At 38.2% G+C, this 25,802-nt stretch overlaps 1 protein-coding gene across 1 annotated transcript in view; it reads right to left on the bottom strand.

Moving 5' to 3' along the window:
* Positions 1–25,802, bottom strand: part of TENM2 (teneurin transmembrane protein 2) — a 619,525-nt gene that overhangs the window by 215,657 nt on the left and 378,066 nt on the right. Inside the window, exon 6 of the mRNA XM_066560474.1 lies at positions 9,050–9,259. Coding sequence (XP_066416571.1) covers positions 9,050–9,259 — 210 coding nt within the window. The remainder of the gene's footprint in view (positions 1–9,049; positions 9,260–25,802) is intronic.

Raw genomic sequence — 25,802 nt, 5'->3', positions numbered from 1 at the left:
CTGGATCAGTTCAAGACTTGCACTGGATTTCCTGACTCCTTGCAGTGTCAGCTGTGCACAGCCACACCAGGGCAGGCACGGTGGGAGCACAGAGCATCACCAGAGAGCCCCTTCCAACAGCACACTCAGCTCTGAGTGCAGCCCAGCTGAGCATCTGCTGCTTCTCCCAGGAGAAATCTGTGTAAAAAATGCACTAAAATAAAGCAGCTGTTTAGTGGAGGAACCACAGATTTTTATTACATTCCCACCATAGCAGTGTCTGCACAAGGCAGCTGAAGTTGAGACTGTGAGAAAAACAAAACCCTGGACAGCAGAAGCATTGAGCAGCAGAAGACAGGAGCCATCCTTACAACATGGCTTACGCATTTGAAGAGCTGGGTTAGGAAGCAACAGGAAAGGATAATTTGCTTGGCTGAGCTCTGTTTTTCAGCTGTTTTCACCAATCAAGCTGTATGTGCAAACTCTAGGGCACGTGCTCCCAGAGGGCAGCAGGGCTGTGGCAGGGAAACACAAAGGGAAAAATATTCAGAGTAAAATGACAGAGTCCAGATTTCTTTCTGTTTATGCTGAAGGGATGTTGCAGACATGCATGGGAGAACTGCCAGGCAAAGAGGAAGGCATTAATAGGGCAAGAAAAAAAATAACACTGAGAATAATTAGTAACCACTGATCAGTTTCTCCAGTGATGTGCTGAAGTTTGCAATCTCCTGTACTTTTTAAAATAAGACTGAGTATCTTCTGAAGGAAAATAATCCTAATTTTGATTGATTTAATCATGCTTCATATGAAGACAAACTCAGTTTGTGGAGATGGTAATATGATAAATAGGTGACATATATTTACAGTTTGCCTGATAAGATGCTAATATGTATAATCATATTAGAAACAGGTATCAAAACTGTAAATCCATTAATGTAATTTTATAACTAGGAGTAATAATTAAGCACTACATAAATGCACAATTTATCATTTAAATAAACCAGAAGTGTATGGCATATCAAAATCAGAAAATCCATAAGACAAGATATTGACTCAGATGAAAAGTGTCTCCTTGCTTTGAAGTGTTTATAATGGCACTTATTTGGATTTATAGGGAGAAAGAAGGAAGTTATTAAACTTTCTGCTGGTACAAAGCCAACCAATCAAGCCACCCACAGAACCTTCTGTATACAAATATTGCAAAATATTTTGAAAAAATGATACCCTAAGTTTTAGGTTCTCTACTGTGTAGCCCATGAAGTGCAAGCAATTTGTATATGCTCAACTCCTCACTTTCAGTCAAATTGTGTTGGTAGGCTGCTAAAAGCATGAAATGTTTTCTAAATGTTGCCTTTCCACGTAAACAGCAGCACTATCCACTGTGGAAGTTGTCAGGACTGTGCCACTGCCAGTGAAAGGGAGATGCAGTTCAGAAGATTTAAAACTCTGTATCAAAAGACAAAATTATTGAAAGCCTGAAAAGTTCTTCCCACACAGCATCACTTACAGCAGGGACTGTTAGCAAGAACATTTTTAGCCTTTTCTGCACACCAAGGAAAAACACACAAACAGCATCTGGACTCAGCATACAAAAGAAAGGGAAGAATAAAAAAAGATTTTCTGCTTATAATTACAGTATCCTCAGTGCCTTTCAGTTTTCAAGTGAGGTACCAAGTCTAGGCACTGATTTTCTTGGTGCAATGACACTGAGCAACAACATCAAGCCCATCAGGGAAGCTGGCAGCAAACAGCAATACACAGAAATGGAAACTTGGGAAGTCTGTGCTGCAGCTGATTGCTGGGGGGGCTTGTTTTGCTACAGGGGCTCCCAGTTCAACACATTTACAAACCGTAAACAATCCAAAGCAGCTAAATATACACATATATATATATATATATATAGACACACACATATATATATATATATATATATATATACATATATATATATATATCTCCAACTCTCAAAACCATGGTGAGCTTAAAAAAATCCCGTAAACAACAGAATTCAAGTCTGTTCTCAATTCTACAGCTTTTTTTAATTCATTATCATTTTTATTACCATAGAACCTTCTGTTTGAGATTTGATTGTTGTTATTATGAATTCATAAATTAATAAATCAAATGTTCCTGCCATATCTTAATATCTAGAATCACATCTTCAGGCAGAAATTCAGACATCTGCAGGCATCATCAACACAGGGTAGAGAGATTAGCAGCAGCAATAATATCAGTAATAGTTGCAGGAACATGGAGCTGATACTTTAGAAAAAGTACACCCTTCAGTTTTGGTGGGAAAACATTGTTCATGCTGTCCCCTCCATTTCTAATTCCAGATCTAAGCTCTACAATTAGACTCTGCTCAAGAGATGCAACCAAATGGGAATGTAACTGGTCATTAAGGAGTTAAAAAAGTATTAGAAACAAATTTTGAAAAAAAAAAATCATTTGTTTGAAGGCCTTGCTGCTACATCCACACACTGTTTAAACAATACATGTATGAAGATATTCCTGCTTACAGCCTCAAAGCTAGGCCTGGCTCTATAGCAGAAACAAACATATAATTTACCTTTTATTTGGAAACAGAAGCAAAAATGATCAGTCTATCACCTTTTTTCTGCGTTGCTGTAAAACATCAGAACAAAGTTCCTTATGGCATTTCCTTATGAATATATTGAGTAAGGGCCACCCTTGTATACACAGCTGCAGTGCAGGGCTGCCTTTGGGACACAGTTATAGGAAATAATATTTCCCACAGCATGGGAAATAATTTAGGAACCCCAAGCCTGGAACCTTAACTGATTTTAACTCTTGCTGCCCTAAGCATAACTTGACAAATTCTACAACGGAATATTCTGAAAGATGTTCCAAAAGATGCTGCTGAAATCTTAATCAAGTACAGCAGGTAGGACAGGAAAGTGATGGTGGAGGAGGCCAAAATTTTCCTTCTGATTACTGTTCCTCCCTACCTGACCTCAGAAGTGATGCACAGAGATCAAACAAAACCAAAGCAAAAGTTCACAAACACAAGAGCAAACAACAAGCAGCAGAGTAAAACAACACCCTCTCTCCTGGCCCCAGCTGCTGTATCAATAAGGGGAGGAAGATTCCAATTCCTTTTCTCCCCCAGTACCTAACTGAGCCATCCAAACTCTTCTATTTATTCTCTTAAGTCAAACAAAGGCAATTGTTGATGAGGATTAAAATAAGGAAATAAATAAAGCTATGGATTCTCAGCATTTGTGGCTGCCAATGTATTTTCTGTCCTGTAGGTTGACAGGTACAGAAAATTGAGGTTTCCATTCAGTAGGGGGTGATGCTTAATCATCTGAAGGGGTGTAGTAATTTTTCTATAGGACTCATTTATTTCTTAAAGATGACAATAGTTCTGCATTTTGGTTTGCATTATAGAGTAGAAACTGGAAATACTTCTTTATTTGATGCCAGATTGTAAGAGGGCTATAAAACAAATACTTCCAAGCACTCTCAGCAGAGAATCTGATATAAGTATATCAGTGATATAAGTAAATCAGTGCATTAATGAAAGTTCTGGCTTCTTTCAGAAAAGATTTTTACAAACTAGATTAAACTGCATGGAGGTGGTGGAAATTACACATTAATAATAATGAAATTCTATAGACAGGTAGTATCTGTGGAACACAGGAGATCCATCTAGATATTTATACTAAAAATAATGAATATTGATATTTTATGATATTTCCACACAACAGGCTCATAAGCAAAAGGAGTCTTATTCTTTATTCCAACTCTAACTAAAAGACAACATTAAAGAACAATTATTTCCTTCAAGCCAACCTGTTTCTCTTTCCTTCTCTCCTTGCTGCCAAAAACTGCTTGTGAAAAAATCAAAGCAAACCCTGTCTTCTAAGCAGGGTCCAAACTACTCCGTGGGCAGATATTGTTACACTGAGCCAAATGCTTTGTATCACTGTTTCTGAGCCAAAAAGACACATTAACACCAAAAATATGGGCACCATCCCTCCTTGCAGTTAAACTTCAGCAAGTTCTTGACAGCAATCATGACAGTATCTAAACCACAGTTTGGAATTTCCCCCCAAATCAAAATATTCCAGACATCATTCTGCTTCTACTTTCTCATTGTTTGAGTGGTTGAAGCTGATGAAGGTGTCAATTACATTATCTGAAAACCTAATGTGTGAGTAGGTCTATCCTGTGTCTTTTACTCAGAATGAACAATGAAGAAACAAACAAACAAATTGTTTTTGTGCTGCGAGTTCAAAATTTGGTTTAACAGCAATAAATCCTCTCTAGTAAAGGCAAAAGTGCAAACACAAACCCTTCTCTTTCTTCCACATAAGGTTGAAAACCAGCCTGTTATACTGTTTTTTGACTGAAGCCATTAAAATGGCATTTCAACAAGCTGAATTATATTACCAAAAAATTATTTTAAACACATGCAAGAAAAAAAACTAAATCTGTCCTATTGTTACCTGTAAGAAACCAACTCAGGAAATGGTATGGCAGGAACTGACCTTCTTTTAAAAGGAAAAATAACAAAAAACTACTAACTTTTCGTGGCTAAAAGGTCTCATTTCCTTCTACAATGTTTGTGTTTTTCCAAATACTATCAGCAGGTGCACCAGATTTCAAAAACCTCTTGTCCTTCATCACATATAATTGTGCTGCATATTATCTTAAGAAATACAAGCAGAGGAATGTAAGTGATGGGAGTTCAATTAAAACCAGCATAATATCTCGTTGCATAGAAAATGATCCTGCAACTGAAACAGGTTCTAATGAGAGAAAAAAGGAATACATTTTCACATATTTTTAATTACATAGAACTTCCTCAAACATGATTTTTAATAATATATTCCATTAGGTTAACATCATAGTTAAAGAAAGTGCATTTTCTGATTTCATTTCAAGTTTGATTTTGAGCAATTATTGTGTCATTGTTCTGCAGTAGAAAGGTTGAATTCATTTACTGTGTGGTTATGCTAGCTATGATTGATGTTGCTTCTCCAAATGATAAACCAATCACCCCGATGATGTAATGTCATTCTAAGAGTGTTATAATCACATTTCTCTCAAACTGGGAGTTCTGATGAGTTCTAACAAAGATTTATTGTAGATTAAAGGCCTTCATAATATCAACAATAGATTGCTCATTTGATAGAATATTTGATTAGGTAGTTTTTTCATGGAAATTATTTTTTTCCATATATATTAAGCATGGCTCTTGTGAAGGGCACAGGGCAACACAAGGGGATGAGTGGCCCCTCATATCCAAAAAGGTTCATCTTAAACCTGTTGAGGAGCCTGCTGTAATTACAGAGCTTGAAGCAAGAGAAATATCCAATCAGACCAACAAGAGGAAGCTTCTATAGGGTCCTTAGTAGATTACGCTATTTCATATAGTGTATTCATGTCCAATATGAATATTTCAAATATTTCATATTCAACATGTACTTTGAAGACTAGGATAGAAATATTTAAAGAAGCAGCTAGAAAATGCTAGAGAAAATTTATGAATGATTGACAATTGTCTGGGATCTAAGCCTTACATATAAATCTACAAGTCTTCCTTTTTAACCCAAGCCCAAATTTAAGCAAAATATTTACATTTAATTACTGTCTCTCAAATTCAAATGTCTGGATCTATATTGCTAGGTTCCCAAAGGAACTAAAAAAAATATACTAAAATAATTTAAAAAGAAAATTGAAAAAAAAACCCCCACAACCAGAGCATGATCAACGTTTTCTTGTCATGTAGATAGTAAAAGCCACTCTGAAAATCTTTCAAGGATAATGATAAGCCACAAAAAGTAGTAACTTTCTCCAATTTAATGTATAAGTCATTATTGGTTGTATTTTCTTATAAGCTCTAAAAAGAAACATTGTAAGAACTAAAGAAAAAAAGTGACACCACTAGGAAATGCTCATTATTTTCCAGAGGATCCATTAAGTCCAGAATAACTCATGCTACAGAACACTCTGTGGTGATCAAGCCTTTATGCATGTGTGCATAGTAAAAAAAAATTTAAAAGGATACCTGCATCTTATACCATGAAAATTAAAAGTAATGTTTTATATATTATATTACTGTTTATTAAAGAAGTAAATGGGATATGTGGGGAAAAGTGTTAAAATGTAGAATAAACAAAGCAAAGCCAATCAGAGGATGCCAGAAAGGTTCCTTGGATCAGCCCACAGAAACAACTGTTAAACACAAAGCTTTTCAGGATACAAAGAAACAGTGATTATGATTTAAAATTAAACATAAAGACCTCTTACATCAAATTTTGTGACATTTTTTTACTGCCACTTCCTTCCTTTGGCTTCCTAAGAAAAGCCATGCTGGTCCCTCAGTCCCAGCAGTGGCTGTAATTACTCAAGTATCCACCAAGTCTCTTTTTTTAGCTCACATTCCCTGACCTTGATTTTCTTCTCCTTATTTCATCCCTCTCCCATTTACTTTTTCCATTCCCCTTTAAAATCTCATCAACTGCTTGATCCACCACACCTTTCAGACAGTGTTCTCTCACCCTTTATTCCTTCCTTCAGCTGAGAGCATTCCCTGTCCTGAGCTCTGAGACAGGCAAGCATTCCCCCCTGCACACAGGTACTGATCCATCACCAACCCAGGAACCAGAGCTGCTTTTCCCATGAATATCCCTTGACACTTCTCTGCTCTAAGGTCCCCTGTCATTTTATTTCCCTGTTGGACTCACAGGTGCTTTTGTGAATCTCCACAAGCTGACCTTGTTCTTAGCACCCTGCCATCACCCACTTTCCTACCCCACCATCTTCTCTGAGTATTTTAACGTCCTGTGAAAATTCATTAGGAAGCTCCAACTTCTGCTCACTGTCTTTCAAGGAACTGCTCACCATGCAGGAACCTTCCCTCTTAGCCTCTGCTAGGTAAAATGCTTCCTTGAAGGCATTTAGTGACAGATTTTCTGAAAACACAAAGACCCTTCAGATAGCTGGATCACCCTTTTTCAGAAATGGCTGAGCCCTGCAAAATCCTCTTGAATGTTTCTAAGGCATGAAACTACACTGACTCAAAGATGAATTACACCCAATTCCTGACCACCTCCCCATTTCCATGGCTTCTACAGAGTTGCCCATTATAGACTTTGAGACCTGCAGCTCCCAGATCACCTTGCATCTCTTAAAACCCCCACAAAAGTGGCATCATATTTTCCAATGCACTCAAGGAGCAAGGAACCACACCCAATTTCTGCATTATTTGGTATTATATTGCAGGGGTTCCATACTGTTGTCTCCTTATTGGAAGAGTTCCATACCTTCTTGGTGTTTCTCATGGGCAGCTCCTCAGAGCACTGACTCTTTCCTCTTCACAAAGCAGCCACTGACTCCAGTTCCCCTCTCACCCAGCCCCCCCCACTCTTTTATAGCATCTTCTGCTCATTGCTTACAGCTGTGGCCTGGTAAAGTCAGGCCTGTTCCTAATCTTTGATAATTGGCCCAGCTGCAACTCCTTAGGGGTGAGATTACTTTCTACTCTATCTTTATTCTCTTATATTCTATCCCCCTACAATTGTTATTTCTTTGTGCAACGATATTTTAACATACCTGAACAGTGTTAAAGGATAACTTAGGATGGAAGGAGCCCCAGGAGGTGCAGCACATGTTGCAGTTGAGACAGCCACTATACACAGAGTATCATCATACCATATCAGAAGGCTTCAACCACTTGCCCTTCTTATTCTTCAGCCCAACCTTGTATCCCCTCCTGTTGATGCCCTGCCCCTGTGTGCCCTCTGCTCCCTTTGGTGGTTGCTCAGTGCCCCTGGGCACTCCATGGCTCATTGCTGGCAGTGCTGCTCACCTGCTGCTCACAGCTGTGCCCATGGGCATGGGGCTGGGCCAGCCCCATCCCAATCACCACAAACTCTGTGCCTACAGGTGCCCAGTCCAGTGTCCTGCCAAGCAAAGACAGCTCTGAGGTCAGAGCAAGTAGCTCAGGATTTCAGCCAATGTGTTCTTGAAAAGCTCCAAGGACAGAGGCTGGACAGGCTCCCAGGGCCACCTGCTCTAACCCAATGCTTTAGGGAAGAACTATCCCTAATGTCTACTCTGAATGCTCTGTTTCAAATTCTGCTCCCTGCTCACCCTCCCACCACACCCAGCCCCTATTAAAGAGGGTCTTCAGGTGTGCACCCCACAGTCCCACACCACACAGAACCTCCAGTGCTGCTCAGGGCTGCCTCATTACAGCAAATTTACCCCTTGGGCAGACCAGAAACTGCATAGAAGCTCCACACCTACTGTGTTCAGTTAAATAACACACAATATGTATCTCTAAAAATAAAAAAACGTGCCAGAATAGCTTCTTTTGATTTGTCTGTATTTCTAAAAAGGGACTGCATCTTCACTCCTCGGTTTTTGGCTGTCAAAATTAAAAGTCAGCACCTACTAATAAAAATTAAAATTAAAAAAATGAAAAGAGGGGAAAAAAGAAGAAAGAAAACCCTAGGCACTACAGATTCCATGACTGATAGAGCTGCAAATGTTTTAAAACAGTGGCCTGAAAGACAAGAATTAATTTGCTGAAAAATAGCAGATCTTAGTTAAATGTGACATTGTAAGTACAGGACCAGACAGATTCAGAAACAAGAACAGACACAGACTGGCAGAAGCAACATGCATTTTTAGATACAAAACCTCATCACCAAATGATATATTACATTAGCCCATGCAGAATAAAGAACCATTGTGTGTACATTTCTCTCCTACCAGATGCAACAAGGAGCAGAAAACCTACTTTGAAAAATAAATCCCTCTGATGACAAGAATTCAATAATATTTCTTACACAGCTCCTACCATACTTCAAACTAAAAATCCCTCTATAGTAAAATGAAGGAACACCATCTATGATGGATTGCATTTCCAGGAATTTTCCATTAAATAAACCAGTAAGATTTTCTTTGCCCCATTTCCGTAGATGCTCTCAATTTTCTGCTGATGCAAGAACACATTTGCACACAGTCAAAAAGAAGGCATAAAACTGGCACAAACATGTCACAAACAAACTCCATATGTTTGCAATTTTCTTACCACTGCTGGAAGCCTGCTGTGGCCCTGAACACGCTCTCAGCAGATAAGAATTAGGAGAGAACTCCTCGTCAGGGTTGGTGTCCATGATTTGATGGGACGTGTTGCTGTCTAGCAATGGCATCTGGCAGCTGACTGGTGGAGGGTTATGAGAGCTGGGCAGCTGGGCAGATGGGAGAAGGCTGGACGAGGATGTGGGTGGAATGGGACGACCTGGGAAAGAGGACAGAGGGATCCAAGATCAGCCATGAGTGCAATGAAAAAACCCCAGCAGCCAAGGCCTGGCACTGTAACCTTGCAGGGTTACACTCCAGTACTGCCATGCTCAGCCCCCCAGCCTCCCCACTGGTACCAACCTGGCCCTTTGTACCACATTTCCTGAAATTACATCACATCTCTCCATCTCTTAAAATAATAGTAGTTTGCTGATTGGTTTTTTAAGCAGGAAAATTGATTCAGCACAGGAATCTCTCAGAGGCAGGAAACAGTCCTGCAAAGGCTTTCTTCAAGCCAAGAATGCTGTGAACCTTCCCAGACCCCACTGAGAGATGTGACAGGAGGGGACAGCAGGACTGAAAGGCAATTATTCCACTTTAGAGATGGGCTCAACTGGAATCTGGGCTGGCAATTCTCAGCTCTGCTGTCCTTCCTCTCCCATTGCTTTCCTCACCAGAGCTGTAGGAGCAGAATTTCCTGCCCAGCCAGGTAAATTCCAATCCTGAAGCCCAATCCCTAATGGGTATGAAATACTTCAGCCCACAGCAACAATATGGTCATGGTCACACAAAGCAGTGACATCAGTTCAACAACAAAAATGTTCATAATTCTGCATCCTATTCTTTTGTGAAAACTCCCATAACTTTACATTAATCCATTCCATCAAATGCACACAGATGAAGACAGGTTTTTTTTATTGTGGTTTTCTTTTCTTTGCATTCCAAGTTTATCTAGTGCATTGAAAAAATTCTTCATGAATAATTTAAATGTAAGAAAATATGACCTTTGTGATACTGCCAAAGTCTGTAAGGCAGAGATCTGCTACAAATGTTGAAACACAGCAAAACTACATAAAATGGTATATCTTTATTTCCATCATTCTTAAAGAAACAGTAGAGAGAAAAGACACACTGATTTTCTCACTAGCTATACCTTCATTTTCTTGAATCAAGGACCCCTCACTTTATATAAATTGCCCTAAGTTTTGTACCATTAAGTAAATATATGGAATCACATATGAAATTCCAAATGAGGGGGGGAAAAAAACCCAAGAAAATGAAAAGTTCCAGTTCCCACATACAAATTTTATTTAGGATGCAGCAATTAACCAAAGGCACACGTAGATACTGAAAACCACCAACTTTGCACTGCCTGGTACCAGCAAATAACATGAAGTACTTTCTTCCCTTCAAAAACTTTTGAAATGAAACAAATACCAGAACACAGGCAAGTGAATTTTATGATTATTTGTTATTATATTTTTAGCCCTGGATAAATTGTTAAGACTGAATGACCAAGATATTATATGACAGAAATGGATTTAAGCTACTCCATAGTAACTCCCACCTGCAATCTTTTATGCTGCAGAAAATTCAATATGCATTGAATATTTTCATTGTGGACTTGCATTTGTGAGGAAATAATTCTAATATTGATGATAGGAATAATTACTGTTATTCTTCATGATTATGCCGTTCTTATGAAATACAACCATGAATATCCTAAACATTCCAGGGATGTGATTGAGCAAAACCATCTTCTAATTATTTCTTTGCAATGTGCAGAAGGAAGCAGAGAGGCTGAGGTTTGACACACCTCTGACAGGAACGTGACACTCGTGCCCACTGTGTGCATTTAATTTTCACATATTCTGGCTCTGCTTCAAAACTGTGAAGTTGAAAGAAGCAGCTTTATAAATTCTAAATCTGCACTGGCTGCATGTATCATATGGAAATATATTACTATACTATAAAACTGTTGGATGTGTGAGGGTATGAGATGAAGGAAAAGATTTTTTTTTCCTTTTGTGGAAACTACATATGGTATTTTAGAGCAATTTAGGTACAATTTTGCAGAATACATTGAGAAATGAAAAGAACCCTCAAACCTTGAGAATTCTTATGTCAGGAATGCTAATGACATTGTTACCATCATGAAATAATACAGCCCAAATCCCTGAAGAAAAGGCAAAATGTCTAATTACTGCAGCTATGCTTGTAGCTGGGAGGAATCAGAAGGCATGAAGCTGTTAAAATGGGGCATCCTTTTGGTGGGAAGTTGGCTCTTGAGGAACATCTGCCCATAATCACGTGCTAATGGCAAAACAGAGATGCCTGTGAGCCACAGAGCCCACTGCCAGTCCAGCCTCATCCAATAAATAGCCAAATTTAATTAAAACTTTTCATGTTGGGACATTCTTGGTCTATCACGTTGAGTTTTTTGCATCTACTAAACATTAAACTCCCCCTACAGCCTTACCTACCCTCTTTGAGGGACTCTTAAAGAACATTTTCTCTCTCTCTCCACTCTCAGCCCCTGAAACACATAGGATCTCTCAAGACACCCAGCCTTTTGTAAAATTTGGTGGGAAATCAATTGAAAAATTACTGAACAGGAACAGAAAGACTCCATCAAGCTTTTTTGCTTTAATCTAAGGGGCAACTATCTGTAGTACCACAGTCAAGAGAATGCCTTGTGAAAATCCCAAAGTGTGGGGATGCAGTTAGGCTATAAAGAGCATGATACATCTAATTTATTTGTTACTATACACTCTTAACTGAGAAATAAGGGGTTTGATTTATACTTATATTAATATCTTGGTCAAATAAGTTCAATGTAACATTTAAAAGAACAGAGTAAGCTTTGCAGGTTCTATAAACCTATCAGACCCATTCATGTGTCTGCAGACATCCCAACAGTCATATTTTGAAACTTCCCAGCTCTTTAAAATATTCCAAGTTTCCATTGCCTCTCAATGGGATTTGCAATACCCTACAGTCTATAAAAATACTGTGACATATGATAACACCATATTCTATTACACTGCTGTTTTCAAAAGTTAAATCATAATAGGAGTTCCTACAATTTGCCTTCATATAGTAATATATTAAAGCTTCTCCGAATAAGTTTTTTATCTAGGTGAGCATTGACAGAATCCTATGTAATGGATACTTACAGTGACAGCAATAATGTAATTGTGTAACACAGTCAAAGAAACATAAACCAGATACAAATGCTAGAAAGGGAAGCAGGCTTAAAGCTGCTATATTACATTTTCAAAAGGGAATTGTATCAGTTCTTTCCCCAATATCTGTTCATATGCATGCTCATACTGCATATACTCATGCATGACAAAGACTCGTACAGATACTGAATACAGCATTCCTAAGGCATTTTTCAAAAAGCAAGCAGCCAAGAAGAAAAAACAAATTTCCTCTCCTCCCACCCCTTTCTCCTGTCATTTCTCTTATCTTCCTTTTTGAGAGTGAAGGAAGAAATGTGGCAACTCTTCATTCAGATTTGGGCTTGCTTTGGGCTTCCACGCCACACAGCACCTCAGTCTGCAAGGGCCTTCTTTACCTTTTCACTTATATTCCATTTTCCTTTTAAATCAGGCTCATGTTTCTTCACCAGCTCAGGAATTTTTATGAAACCATTCTTCAATTACTGCTACACTTTAAGTCCCTAATGCTTAAAATCTGCTGTAGAACCTACATTCAGAAATCAGGCCATGCTCACAGCTGGTAATGTCTCAAGCCCAGACAGGGAAGGAGAGTCCTGTTCATCTCAATCACAATAACACATTGGGAAAAGAGATACTTCACTTGCTATTAGCCTGAAAGACCACACCATCACCAGAAGGACAAAAAAAAATAATACAAAGGAAAAAAAACTAGACTGCCTGCAATCACTCCCAGCATGAATATACATAAATAAGAGACACAATCAAAGAAGAGATGCAAGCTGCTCATCAGTTACTGAAGGATATTTGAGATACACTTTTCATACTCTCTGTTCTTCTTCTGCCTTTAAAGGACCTGTGGGGTTTTGTGGATAAATAAAGTCCCTGTGTGTAAAACCCTGGCCTCTATATTACACCATGGTGCATGACAGGAAACAGGGAACCAAAAAAACCCTGGAATTTAACAATTTTGTGCAGCAATCATGGAAATATTCATTCCCAAATGTGTGTGCACATATTTATATACTTATTTATATAATGAAGTATTGTTACCCCCACAACTCTAGATATACAAGCATAATATCCAAAAGCATACATAATTTTAAAGATCTAAAGATGAATCCAGACTCCTTAAATATCTATTTTGCCATTAATTTGGACAGGAGGGAAGATCACAACCTGTGTGTTGCCATCTCACACTCTTAAGTTACTCATTTCAGTAAATCCTGTCATTTACCACCCCAGAGTCCCAGCAGTGGTAAATACTGATGTCAAAGCTTCTTGTATCTGTAATGGAATTCTCAAGCTTTTTCCACTAGCAGAACCTCTCTTCTAAGGTGAGACATGTGTAGCAAACATCTGTGTAGAGTGTTCAACCCCGTGCATTTCAGCATCAATGTCATATACCTAAGCAGCATATTGATAACTGACATTTAGGAGAGAAAATCTTCCTATATGTAGAGGCTTTTATAAGCAAGATCAGCTTTCAAAACTTTCAACAGCTGTTAATTTTCACAGACAAGGGGTTATAATATGATTGTTCTGTTCTTCTCTAAGGATATCTGCCAGTCAAGCAGTTAATAAACATGAATGCCCTGTAAAAGCTAAATTAGTCACATATATTGCTATCAATAAAGCCCCTTTGTTCTACAGCTCTGGTCAGAAGGACCAGGGCTCAGGTAGAAAAGGTGGACACAAGCCAACATCTCCCTGTGCAGTCCTTGGCAGGTTAGATTGCAGAAAGAAGGGAAACTTTAAGGTAATTGTTTTTAAAAACCAGCTGTTGGGAAGATGTAGTGGCATGCAAGTGTTAATGCAGGAAGCTGAGGAGGCAGAGTGAGAGCAGAAGACTTGTTTCTCCATAACTGATGGCATCAGAAACACTGTGTAAAATACTTAATTGGCAATTAAGATTTTGACATTTACTGATTGAAGTTGCTGATATTCATGTGACACCAATACAATGTATAGGACCCTGTGCAAAGTAATCCCATAAAATGATGTTCGTGAACTGTTTTGATGGACAGGATCATTAACTGCAGTTGCTGCATTGCTCATTTACACCAAAATTATACACAGAAGGCTAGCTAGCAATGGAATGGGGGGATGTTAACCGGAGGTGATAAAAGAGAAGGATCAGATCTTGGCATCCTTTGCCCCCTTCCATCAGGAAAGCTGGACAGAATCAGAACAAGGACCACAGGCAGGACCTGTAACAGCTCACAGCCTCCTCCACCTAACACATTCACACTACGTTTTCAAGTCAGCCTAAACTAAAGCACCTACATTGTCAGCATTGCTAAGTTCACTGTAAAGAGTGAGAAAAGCTGCTAAATGTGTCAGGAAACAATTAGATAAGTAAGGTGTACATTTTTGCAGTGCAAAGCACTACAAATTAAGCAGGTAGCTGATGAAGGTGAAACTTTCCTGAGGTACAGCACATTCAGCAGACTCTCCTCTTCCTCCCCAGAAAAACTGCCTTCTGCAGAAGAAGACAAATATCTCCTTCTAATATGTATGCACAGCACTGCTCACCACTGGCTTGGGCCCTCTCAAGCAGAGTTATATTTAATAAACCAAATATATATTGTCCTAACTGGCACAAGGAACATCAATATTTTGTACTTGGCAAATTAGCACAGTTAACTGACATGGGTGGGGAGCAGCATGTGTGATTTTTGTAGCTCAACTGGCATCTGTGCTTCTGTGCACTGGGGGCCAGCAGAGCCCCAGCAGGAAAAGCTCTGCCCAGGGGAGAAAGTTCTTCCCCCAGAGGCAAGGAGGCTGTGCTGTCTGCTCCCAGGAGAGGCAGGAGCTGCCAGGGGTTAGCCAGGGGCAAGCAGCAATGCCCAGCCAGCTGTGCAGAGCATTCCCTTAACCCCTGACTGCAGACTGCATTCAAGTGCTGCCTTGAGAAGGCTGACCTAGAACAGAGCTAGGCAGAGTAAAAAAATTAAGCAGGGATTTATTAAAAATCAATGGATCCACCTTGGGCAGCACAAGAGCCCAGCCAGGGCTACACCCAAGATGAACCCAAAACGCTCACAAAATGCATGACCAGTTGTAGCCATGACATTTTATGAAAAATCCTTTCCTTAGGATTTTTCCTCCTGAGAAGCTGAGAGGCCTCAGGAGCAAAATGTAACCAATGGTTATCTGCTGCTGTGGAATGCAACAGGTGCATCTGGGATTGGGCTCATGTGGTTGTTTCTAATTAATGCCCAATCACAGTCAGCTGGCTCGGACTCTCTGTCCCAGCCACAAGCCTTTGTTATCATTCTTTCTTTTTCTATTCTTAGCTAGCCTTCTGATTAAATCCTTTCTTCTATTTTTTTAGTATAGTTTTAATACAATATATATCATAAAATAATAAATCAAGCCTTCTGAAACATGGAGTCAGATCCTCATCTCTTCCCTCATCCTTGGACCCCTGCAAACACGGTCACAACCAGTCATTAAGTCTCTCACTTTTATAAGTTCTGGTCCATTTGCATATTGGAGTTAATATTCCAACTCTAGCTTTAGGTTATGAAGTTCCATCCTCATCCTCCTTGTTTTTCTCTCCTGAATTGAGCATTTATTTATAATACTATTTACTATATGGTTATACTTTCTGGGCCTGGAGCTTGTAACAGTTGTCCTTGGTCAAGCTGGAGAAGGATTGTTATGTCTACCCACCCTGTGGAGAGAACTCACTAACACTTACTGTGAAGCTTAGAGCTACACACGAAAGCAGCACAGAATCTGAAAAACATGGCATGAAAAACTTGAAAAACATGAAAAACTTAAGGCATCACAAGGGGGAGAGACAAAACAAAAGCCCCAAATGAAGTACGTGAGAAAAAGAGGGAAAGGAATCAAACAGTCTGCGATCATTTTCTTCAGCTCCAAGTTGTTTCGTCTTGCCTAAAGTGCTGCACTTCTTCTCTAGGGCAAACAGGATTCAAAAAGAGCAAAAGATAAAGATATAAATCAGGATTTGGATGACAGAGAGTTATCAGTGAAGAAAAGTACTTCCAGTCCTCCTGAAGCTCCTATCTCCGAAAGCAAACAGGCACAAAACCAGCCAAGCTAAGAAAAAGATTTTCACAGAGTCTATTTCACAAAAGTCAAAGGAGAAAACATGGTCTTTCTAAAAGCCCACAGCTGTTTTCTGATGTGTGCAGGTATTTTTCTGCACCACAACAGACAGTAAGGGCCAGTAAGGATGCAGCTGATGCCATCATATCATACCAGGCAAAGAGAAAATGGTGCTGAGACAATTAAAAGAGAATAGCAAAAGAGAGATTTAGACACAGTAAGTCATCATCTGTGATTTACACCACAGTGAATCAGCAAAGGCAATTTTAGTACCACGGGTTTGTATTTTTCCCATTTAACAAAATTAGTAACTCCCTACATCTTGCTTAGCTTTCTCAACATTTGTTCAAAAACAATTAATTATGTATTTTACAAAAAGCAAAACAACAAACCATGGAAATATATCCATATTTAATGTATTTCTTCTCCCTCTCCTCTGAAGTAAAACCATTACTGCACAACCAGGAATACAGTCTGAGAACTGCAGGTAATAGAAAAGGGAAAGATGAACAACCACCAGCAAGTCCTGATCCCTGGTTTTTTTTTATTACAGATCCATTCTAGAAGCCTGTTTAAGCTTTGTTATCTTCCTTAAACCATTTGACCTCTGTACATGATTAATATTTTCTGCAGTACTGCATATGTGTAATCTTTGAATATGAAAATCACTGTACCAACAGAAGATATTATCATTGCAAAAACTCTGCAGGAGAATGAGACTAACTTGGAAATCAATCACTTCTGACTTCCAGTACTGAAGTTAAATTATTTTTTCTAAGCAATCCATCTAAAAATGTATCAGTTTTATGAAATTTGGATATTAAAAATAAGGAGACAGTCATGACTTCAGAATTATCTAAACCAATTCAGTATGTAAAGGAATAATTTGCTGCTGTCAAAAGCTAATGTCACTTAATTCTTGTCTTGTTAAATCATCTGATGCCCCCTTCTTTTTTAGTTAAACAAAGATAAATAATAAAAGCAATTTACAGCTAGATGATGTTAGGGTTCTGCAGCTGTTCAATGTCTTCTGGGCAGATTAGATTCTGTAATGAGAAGTTACAAGCCTCATTTTATAAAAGCTGTTGCTGTCTCGGGAAAAACATCAGTGAATAAGATTAGAAAACCCTTTTCCTTCATGAACCTATTACACTCACAAGCTGATTACTTGGCATATGTTTGATACCTTCATAGCTGGAAAACAGTAATTTGTTTCAATGATTTTTTCCCATCACTCATAAAGTCAAAATGTCTCCTCTAATATTACCCTACCTCTGATTCAGCCAGGAAAACCAGAGACAAATCCATGGGAGGAAAACTCACACCAAGCAGAATTAATTTAACTTCCCTAAAAAAGGTTCTACTGAACTAACTATAACTAACATTAAATTGTAACAACTTATCAGCTGCCTGTTCCTTGTGGGACAAAAATAACAATCTAAGATTAGGAATGTATTTAGAAGAAACTTATTGGAAGATCCACAACCATATGTGAATGAACTTTATGCTAACTTAATAATATCTGCAGCTTTTAAAAACTGGGAAGAAGGAAAATTCCCTGTTTACCAATCTTACCAGCTAAACATTGGTGTCAGGGAATTCCACTAACAAAGGGGTGGTAATTAGGCTCTGGGTAGGTAATTAGCAGGCACCCTGTGAAATCTTCCCTCTCAGATCAATCTAGAATTACTTGATTTCATCTTCATTCAGAGACACCAGGAGTTCAGACTGAGCTGGGCTACAAACTTGTTTCCACTATCCAAACACCTTCTGTTTACCTTCACCTTATTTTAGTGAAATTCTAGGTACTGTTAAACAACCACTCACACCATCTGCACTGCATATACCCCTGAATGTTGGCTTTATGTCTGTTACAGGAATTTATTTCCAGGGATGTTGCAACTCTCAGCATTTCAAGTGCCTGGAGTCACTAATAGGTGGGATAAATAACAATATCTTGAACAAACATGGGGAAACTCCAACCTGTAATTATTTAACAACTCTGTGAGAGTGGTGCCTAGTCAGTACTAACTGCTGGGAGTTGGAAAATGATTATGGGATTTGTGTTAACTCTTTGCAGCCCACTAAAAAAGCAGCTCCATTTTCTGGAGGAAAAATGAGAAATGAAAACAAGGCTTCACATGACCCACATTATGTGAATGGCCAAATACTTTAAATAATATGCTTAAAATCTGCTCTATCATGTGCCAGTGCTATATTCTGGCTGATTCTGCTTCAGGCTATTAAAGACTACTTTTCTTGGTTCCACCTACAGTTATTAAAATATGGTGTTGCTATTTGCTTTCTAAATGTGTGGTGAACACAGTTCTGAATTAGTGCTATCCCACTGCTGTGACAAACTCTAGAGGTGTTTTTATTTTAGTGCTGGCAGATAGGGAGGTGCAGTCAGGACAGCAGCAGAATGATGGGAATTATTCTTCCATTTTTCTTGATAGTTGAATTTACATGACATAATCTTGAGATTTACATTTTCCTTGCTTCATTTGGTTTCTTCTCTCAACATCCAGCCTTGCATTTACACCATTTATATTGACTGAGCAGGAGTTTTGGGTGTACAAGCAAAGTAAAAGTTTGACTTTCCAGTCCTCTCTGTCACTGGTGGGATTTTCCAAAGCACAAAGGCATATCAGAATTTAACTTAAACATTTAACCGGTGTTGCAGATGCGTAAGATTGTTGTAATATTTTACACTGAACTCCTGTGTGCCCCTGCTGAAGTTACCACACCTGGAACACATCCTCCTTCTAGGCTGAACACCCATCCCAGCATTTCACAGCAAAGCACAGTGAAACCTCCACGTCAATCAATGCAAACTCTATTTTTGCCTTCAGCACAGCCAGGGTTTCTGCAGTTGTCTGAAGCCCTGAAATGCTCCCCCAGCTGCAGCCTTTTCCTGACTCAATACCAGGCTGCTGTGCTCCTTCAATGCAGGATAATCCTCTGTGCTCAGGTCTAGGAACACAGCCTGCACCCAAAGTGCAGTTTAACATCTAAGGGGAAGTGAAATGCCATCACACGGGGTGAGCTAGGCCTAACTAACCCTTTAAAATCTCTCTGATGTTTTCTGGTAGATCTAGCTATAGCCTGAAGATGGTAAGGAATACACAAAGTACCCCAGCACAGGATTATGGACAACCTACCAAATCACTTACAAATAAGCAGATAAACTTTTGTTCTCACCTAGTACTGAATAAGGTTTGAAATAATTCCATCTTTGTAAACGTGATTTCTAGTTCAGAGTTTTGGAAGTAGACCCAAATAAAGAAGCAGGATATAAACTACAGTCTACAGACCACACCTTAGCTAAAGACTGGAATCTGCTCACTTTTCTTACATGAAAACTGAAAAGTATTTATTCTGAAGTGAGAAGGTTTGTGTCAAATTTCCCTTTATGTGGAAAGATTTAGCCAAAATAAAACCTGAGTGGCAGACTGCAACACAACAGTGATCAGACCATTAATTATTTTACCACTGCTGTGTATCCCCATAATTAATGGCACTCCGTGAGACCAATACAGGAAATTAAAATTTCCTTTTAATGAAAAGAAATTGCAGACATGAAAGGCCACTATATGAAAAATGGATCTTGATTCTGCAGTACTAAAATAACCTGTAACCTGATTAAAAGGCATTTGGAAGCACAAAACTAGATGTGTTAAAAAGGTAAGAAATCACAAGGTTTCTTTTTCATTATAGTTACACTTAAAGTTGCCAGAATGAAGGAATAAAGATACATGTTCTTCCCCTGCAACAAATGGGCTCTGTTCCATGCTTTTTGGTAAAGCAAAAACCCCACTGAAAATCAAACAGGCTACAGAATAGCTTGAATGTATCATTCTGTATTTCAGCACAAACTGTATTTTTAAAACAATGACAGTTTCTCTCATCTTTTCAGTCTTAAAGCACTTTAAAACTACAGCCCAGAAATACATGGACAAAGAGAAATTAAAGCAACTGAAGCTGAAATATGCTACTTAGGAATCCAAAGTTTGTTTACACCATTAGAAGGCACTCAAATATATATCCCCATAAATGACAAGGTCCCAGCAGCAAATTAACAGGAACAATTTTCCCATCTCAGGAGCTGTCAAGATGGGCTCTGTTAGCCAATTTATCTTACTCTAGCACATCTCTGGTGCTTGTCAATCAATATGTGAAACATTTGGTGTTGATTGCCATTTTTCTATCCACTTCCTTTTGCCTCTCGTACCAGGCAATTTACTGCAAGTCAATCAAGGTTGAAGCAGACCTTGTTTAAATAAAACACTGTTGAGTTCTTTTCACACCAACAATTTCAAAAACAGAATGAGCTGTAGCTCTTCACATTTACATTTATACTACTTTTTCTGTTTTTCCCAAATGCCATGCTCAAGCTATAAGTCATAGCTAAACTCAGTCAAAGGCTTATGGAGAAATCAGTCAAGGAAGATGAACTGCATAGAACTGTAAATGCTTTTGCTGTCAAAAATTCAGGCTATCAATGGAGACAGACAACATTAAAAAGTACTTAAATAATCTGGGATTGTTTCTTTTTTACTCTTGCTTGAAGTCAGGTCTCCACACCAGAAAAAAACAACTTCTAACTTGTCTGAATTCATAACTCTGGATAAATATTTCAAATATTCATTTATGCTGGTATTTTAGGGTAAGAGGGGCTCAACTACTGCGTTTATAGCTAGCTGCATGTTACAAATAAATGTATGAAGAAAGTCAATTCTCCCAACTAGGACTTGGTCCCACATTAAACACACCAGCTTCCTCTCACATTCAGATGAAACAATTGCAGAACAATCCCAAGACACACCACAGCTGATTTTGGCACTACCTTGGCATCACCTGTCAGCAGTGAGGCAGAGAAACAGGGCAGAAGAACATCCTTTGCACCATGTAATTTTACAGGTATACAGGTGAAACAATATCCACTTACAGTATGCAACACTTGACATCTTCCAAACTTTCTGCACAGCAACTTGGTTTTACAATCAACACCTACAGAACCTCTCTACTGTGCCCAGTGCAGTTTCAGTTTTTAGGTTCACCATGGACTGCAGAATTAACCCCACAACAATTCACACCAGTGGCGCACAGAACTACTGTCTGCTGAGCTGGAGCAGCCATCAAACACCTGCTAGGTGCTGCAAGTACTTTTAGGTGCCATAACTACAGAGACTGGCATCCATTTATTAAGCTTAACACCATCATTTATTATATCCCCATATGTACAAGAGCAACAAAAGAAAATCCAAGTCAGGCCAGGCCCTAAGATCCTCAAAGTAGAAATCCCTTATGGATAACACATATATTCCTTTAATGAAGGAATATAGATATATATATATAAAGAATATAAAGATATATATATATATTTATATATATTTATATAATATATATTTATATATATATATCTATATATAAATTAATATATATATATTTATATATAGATATATAAATAAAGAATATATTCCTTTAATGACAAAGAGAAAGAAGGCGACTATGTTACTGTTATTAGTGAGATGATCCAATCCTGCCCTTAATCCTGAAAGACAAAGAAGTGCAGGACATTCAAAACCCCCACAAGCTTAATCACATATACATGTTAGCATACATGAAATATACATTATTTGGGATATTATATGTAGACACACAAGAGAGTCAATACATCACTCTCTTTATGTTAGAAAATGAGGGGTCATTGAAAGAGAAAAAAATCCTCAGTTTCTTCTCTGGTCAGCAACTTATAAATCTGCAACAACATCCAAATTGCCTGTAATTAACACCTAGTAAAATTTAATGACAAGAAGATTCCTGATCATTTGCTTATACTTTCTTATGAGATCAAATATATTTTTCATCCATAGCACACAGAAGAAAATAGATAAAATGCCTGAAACAGAAAAAGTGAAAAATAAAAACAAGTGTATTATAAGGCATATACAACCACTAGTCCCATCTTGAGCAGTGTATTTAAAAAATTATGCCAGCATAACAAACACTACAACTCAAATGGGATGCATTTCACTATCTTTGGGTAAAGAATGCTCCAGATAAATTATAAAAAAATAAATGTTAAATTTATTATTAATAAATTATTTATTATTATTAAACTATTTATTATTAATAAATTTCCTTCCTTATTAAAGGAAGGAAAAACCTCTGATGTTTATCCTCCCCAGGGGCTACTGCAGGTAACCCTTCCCAGGCAGGCCCCAATTAAAAGATCTTCCTTTACTCTGCTGCAAGTAATAGGTGAAAAAAAACCATAAAAAAAAACCCCAAACCAAACCAAACCAAACAAAAAAAAACCAAAAAAACCCCAAAAAACAAAACCACAAAAAAACCCCAGAAACCCACAAAAACCCAAAATTCAGTTAATATATAGGAGTTAGGGGTATATCATCTATATGGATGTTTTATAAACACATACAAGTATAGACACACACACACACACACAAATATGTGTGTATGCACACTGGGATATGTGGGGTCCTAACACTACCAAGAGTTGATCTTTGAGTTATTTTCAGAAAAAAAATTCTCATTAGCCATGAGAAGGAAGTTTTGTGTTTTACTTGACATTGATGTCACTAAAACAAAACAAACAAAACAAACAGCAAACCCAAAATCAACAAACCAGCAAGCTGGAGGTATTAAAAAGTATGTCCTGCAAGGCAAAACCAGTTAGCCTGATTTATGCCAATATGATCTAAGTTCTGCTTCAGTAACAATAGCCAGGAGCCCACAGTAAAAACTATCATAAAAGTAATAATTCCAGATTGCCAGTTTTAATTAAGGGTGATTTCCCTGCTGTCTTCCAAAAGATGCCTCCTACACTAAAGCACAAAGAACCACACACTCATCTAACACTTATTTTAGAATGTTCAGTGATTTTCAGTGATAGGAGACCACTTCTATCACAAAATTTCCCTTTCATTTCTCTGCACCTATCTAAAACATACATAGAGAAAAATCTTCAGAAATCTCTGGGCTTCTTTGGATTTAAATTTTGCCACAGGCCAAGGTATGCATGAGATTTTTCAAATCCTCTCAGCTACCTGGATGCTACTCAGAGTTTGCAGAAAGCTCATGTCTGGAATTCAGGTTTACAGCTGGGCTCAGTCAATTTATTGGAAAAGCATTTCCTCCAAAATAAACTCAAACACAACAAACAACCCCCTACACCTGCCTAGGAAGCGTTTCTCTAGCTCAAAGCAAAGCCTGTCTTCTCATCAGTAGCATTTTCCCCAACATGTTGTACCAATTTTCTGGTATGTGCTTTCTGACTATGAATATAAAAGGCAATATAAGATGTTTCTGCCACAGAAAGAAGCAACAGGTGATGGGTGATTCAGTTATTTATTAACTGAATGCCCTAAATAAGCAACTGGCTCAGGTCAGAGCAATTCCCAGCCTGTCCCCTCTCTGCCCAGCCCCTTCTCCAATATCCTCCAAATCTTCTCAGACTTTCCACTGGGGCCCTACAAAGGCTGAACACAAGGTTTGATGGATTTTAGGGAATGTAGATGAAGTTAGCAAGACAGAGAGGCTCAATATAGAGAGAAGCAGTGTTCACTGCCAGAGGGTTACAGAATTAGTTCCCGTCCTCTCCGAAAAGGGGATCGCATATTTCACCATCCTTACCATTAGACACAAGTCCAGGACTTTCATCTGTTCCTACCCTCTTTTTTTTTCCTCCTCCAATACCAGATTGCTTAAAACCTTAATTTTAACAAGAACCTGCAATTTTACCTGCTAAGAGAACTTCACTTTCCTGTCTCTACAGCCCCAGGGACTAATTGAGAAGATTACCTGAAGGCTTGAGGTCTAAATGCTCCAGAAAGAAAAACCTGCTTAAAACAATTTCTACAAAGAATGCTGACAGAAATAGGAACAACAAGGAAATCTTCCTGTCAGTGCAGGGTTTTGCAATCACAAATGAGAGCACGCTGTATGTTATCATGTGTTGGGAAAACCAGTAATAACACAGCAGGATTCAATGATTTATTTTATTGCAGTACACAGAAGGGTGATAGATAAGGAGCTTGTTTTCACTACAAATCACAGATCTGAAAAAAAGTCTTGATCTCAAACTATTATGAACTAAGAAGGGGCCAAGTTTCTTCGGTCCTTGCTAACTTGCCATGGTGAAAGATGAAATTTGTTAAGTGTCTAAGGCTGAAATAATGCTTCTCTCAGCTACCATGGAGATCATATAAAAGTGGGATTGAGAAATAAGTGGAGTAGATATGTAAGAAAGAGTCAAAGACAATTTTAAAAGATGCCATTTTACCTACACTTAGTGAAATGAAAACTAGAGAATCCACCCTCCTCTTCCATCAGAAGTCATGACCCCATCAGAAACTGATGTACAAAACGGTTCCAGCAAGATTGGTTAATAGAAATAATACATCACTATCCAGCCCATTTGGGGCTTTTGTTCTTAAACACTTCAGTAAATGGACCTGTTTTTTAACTCCAACAGATAATTATGAAGTGCAATAAAAAATTCAAATTATGTTAATAGGCCAGAGAACAACGGCTGTTTCTGAAATCACTGGCAATTACTAGACATAATGGTTCTCAATTAAGCTGGAGGGTATTTTCAATCGTTCATAATTCACTATTTTAAAAGTATCATAAAAATATATAAATGTGAGTTGTTAATAAAACTTTCAGACCAACCATGTAGCTGTATGTGTGACAGAAAGTAGTACTTATTTTATTTTGATGGTGGTTTTTCCCTTGTGAATAATATGTGAATTGTGAGCGAAGGGAGGGTAACTACCTGGGATTTGTTTCTCTCAGTGCTCCTAAGTGGAAGAGGAGTGATATTTCTTTCTTGAGCAACTTCAGTTTCCCTTAGGAATACATCAGCAATCATACATGTCTTTACCAATTCTATTTTTATATCCTACAGCTCACAATAGAAACTTTAATGCATATGTGGATGTGAACCAGAGGCATCATGCTTGCCCACTTTCAGATTGCTATTTCACATATTCTTCAAGGAAATAAAATGGACCAAAATGGAAAAATGAAGGCCTAAAATCAGACATCTTGAGGATCATGAAATGGTAAACCCTAAGCACCATCTTTCAATTATGAGCTTGATTCACAATAGATTTCTACCAAATCAAGTAAAACAAATAAAAGAAAATGAAGCCATTAAGGAAAGATGGATTAGTGATAATTACTATCCACACTTCACTAAAAGTAGCACTTGCTTGTCCACCACATGTTTAACCTTGCATTAGGGAAATAGCACAGCTGCAAACTGCGAAGTTCTCGTTGTAACTTTACTACATATGATTAATGATCAACGTTCTGGGAACATGCCTGAACTACCTGAGTACATGTATTTGAACACATGTGTGCATTTGTTTTATTTATTTCTTTCCAAATCAATGACACCTTAAAAACATTTTCTCTAATTCAGCCACTTCAACCTTCCTCCTGCCAAGAAGAAAAACTTCTTTGATTTTT

Source organism: Molothrus aeneus, chromosome 15 (genome assembly GCF_037042795.1).
Source record: "Molothrus aeneus isolate 106 chromosome 15, BPBGC_Maene_1.0, whole genome shotgun sequence".
NCBI classification, from domain to species: Eukaryota; Metazoa; Chordata; class Aves; order Passeriformes; family Icteridae; genus Molothrus; species Molothrus aeneus.
The sequence above is the reverse complement of the archived record's forward strand: the minus strand, read 5'-3'. Positions and strand labels throughout refer to the sequence as shown.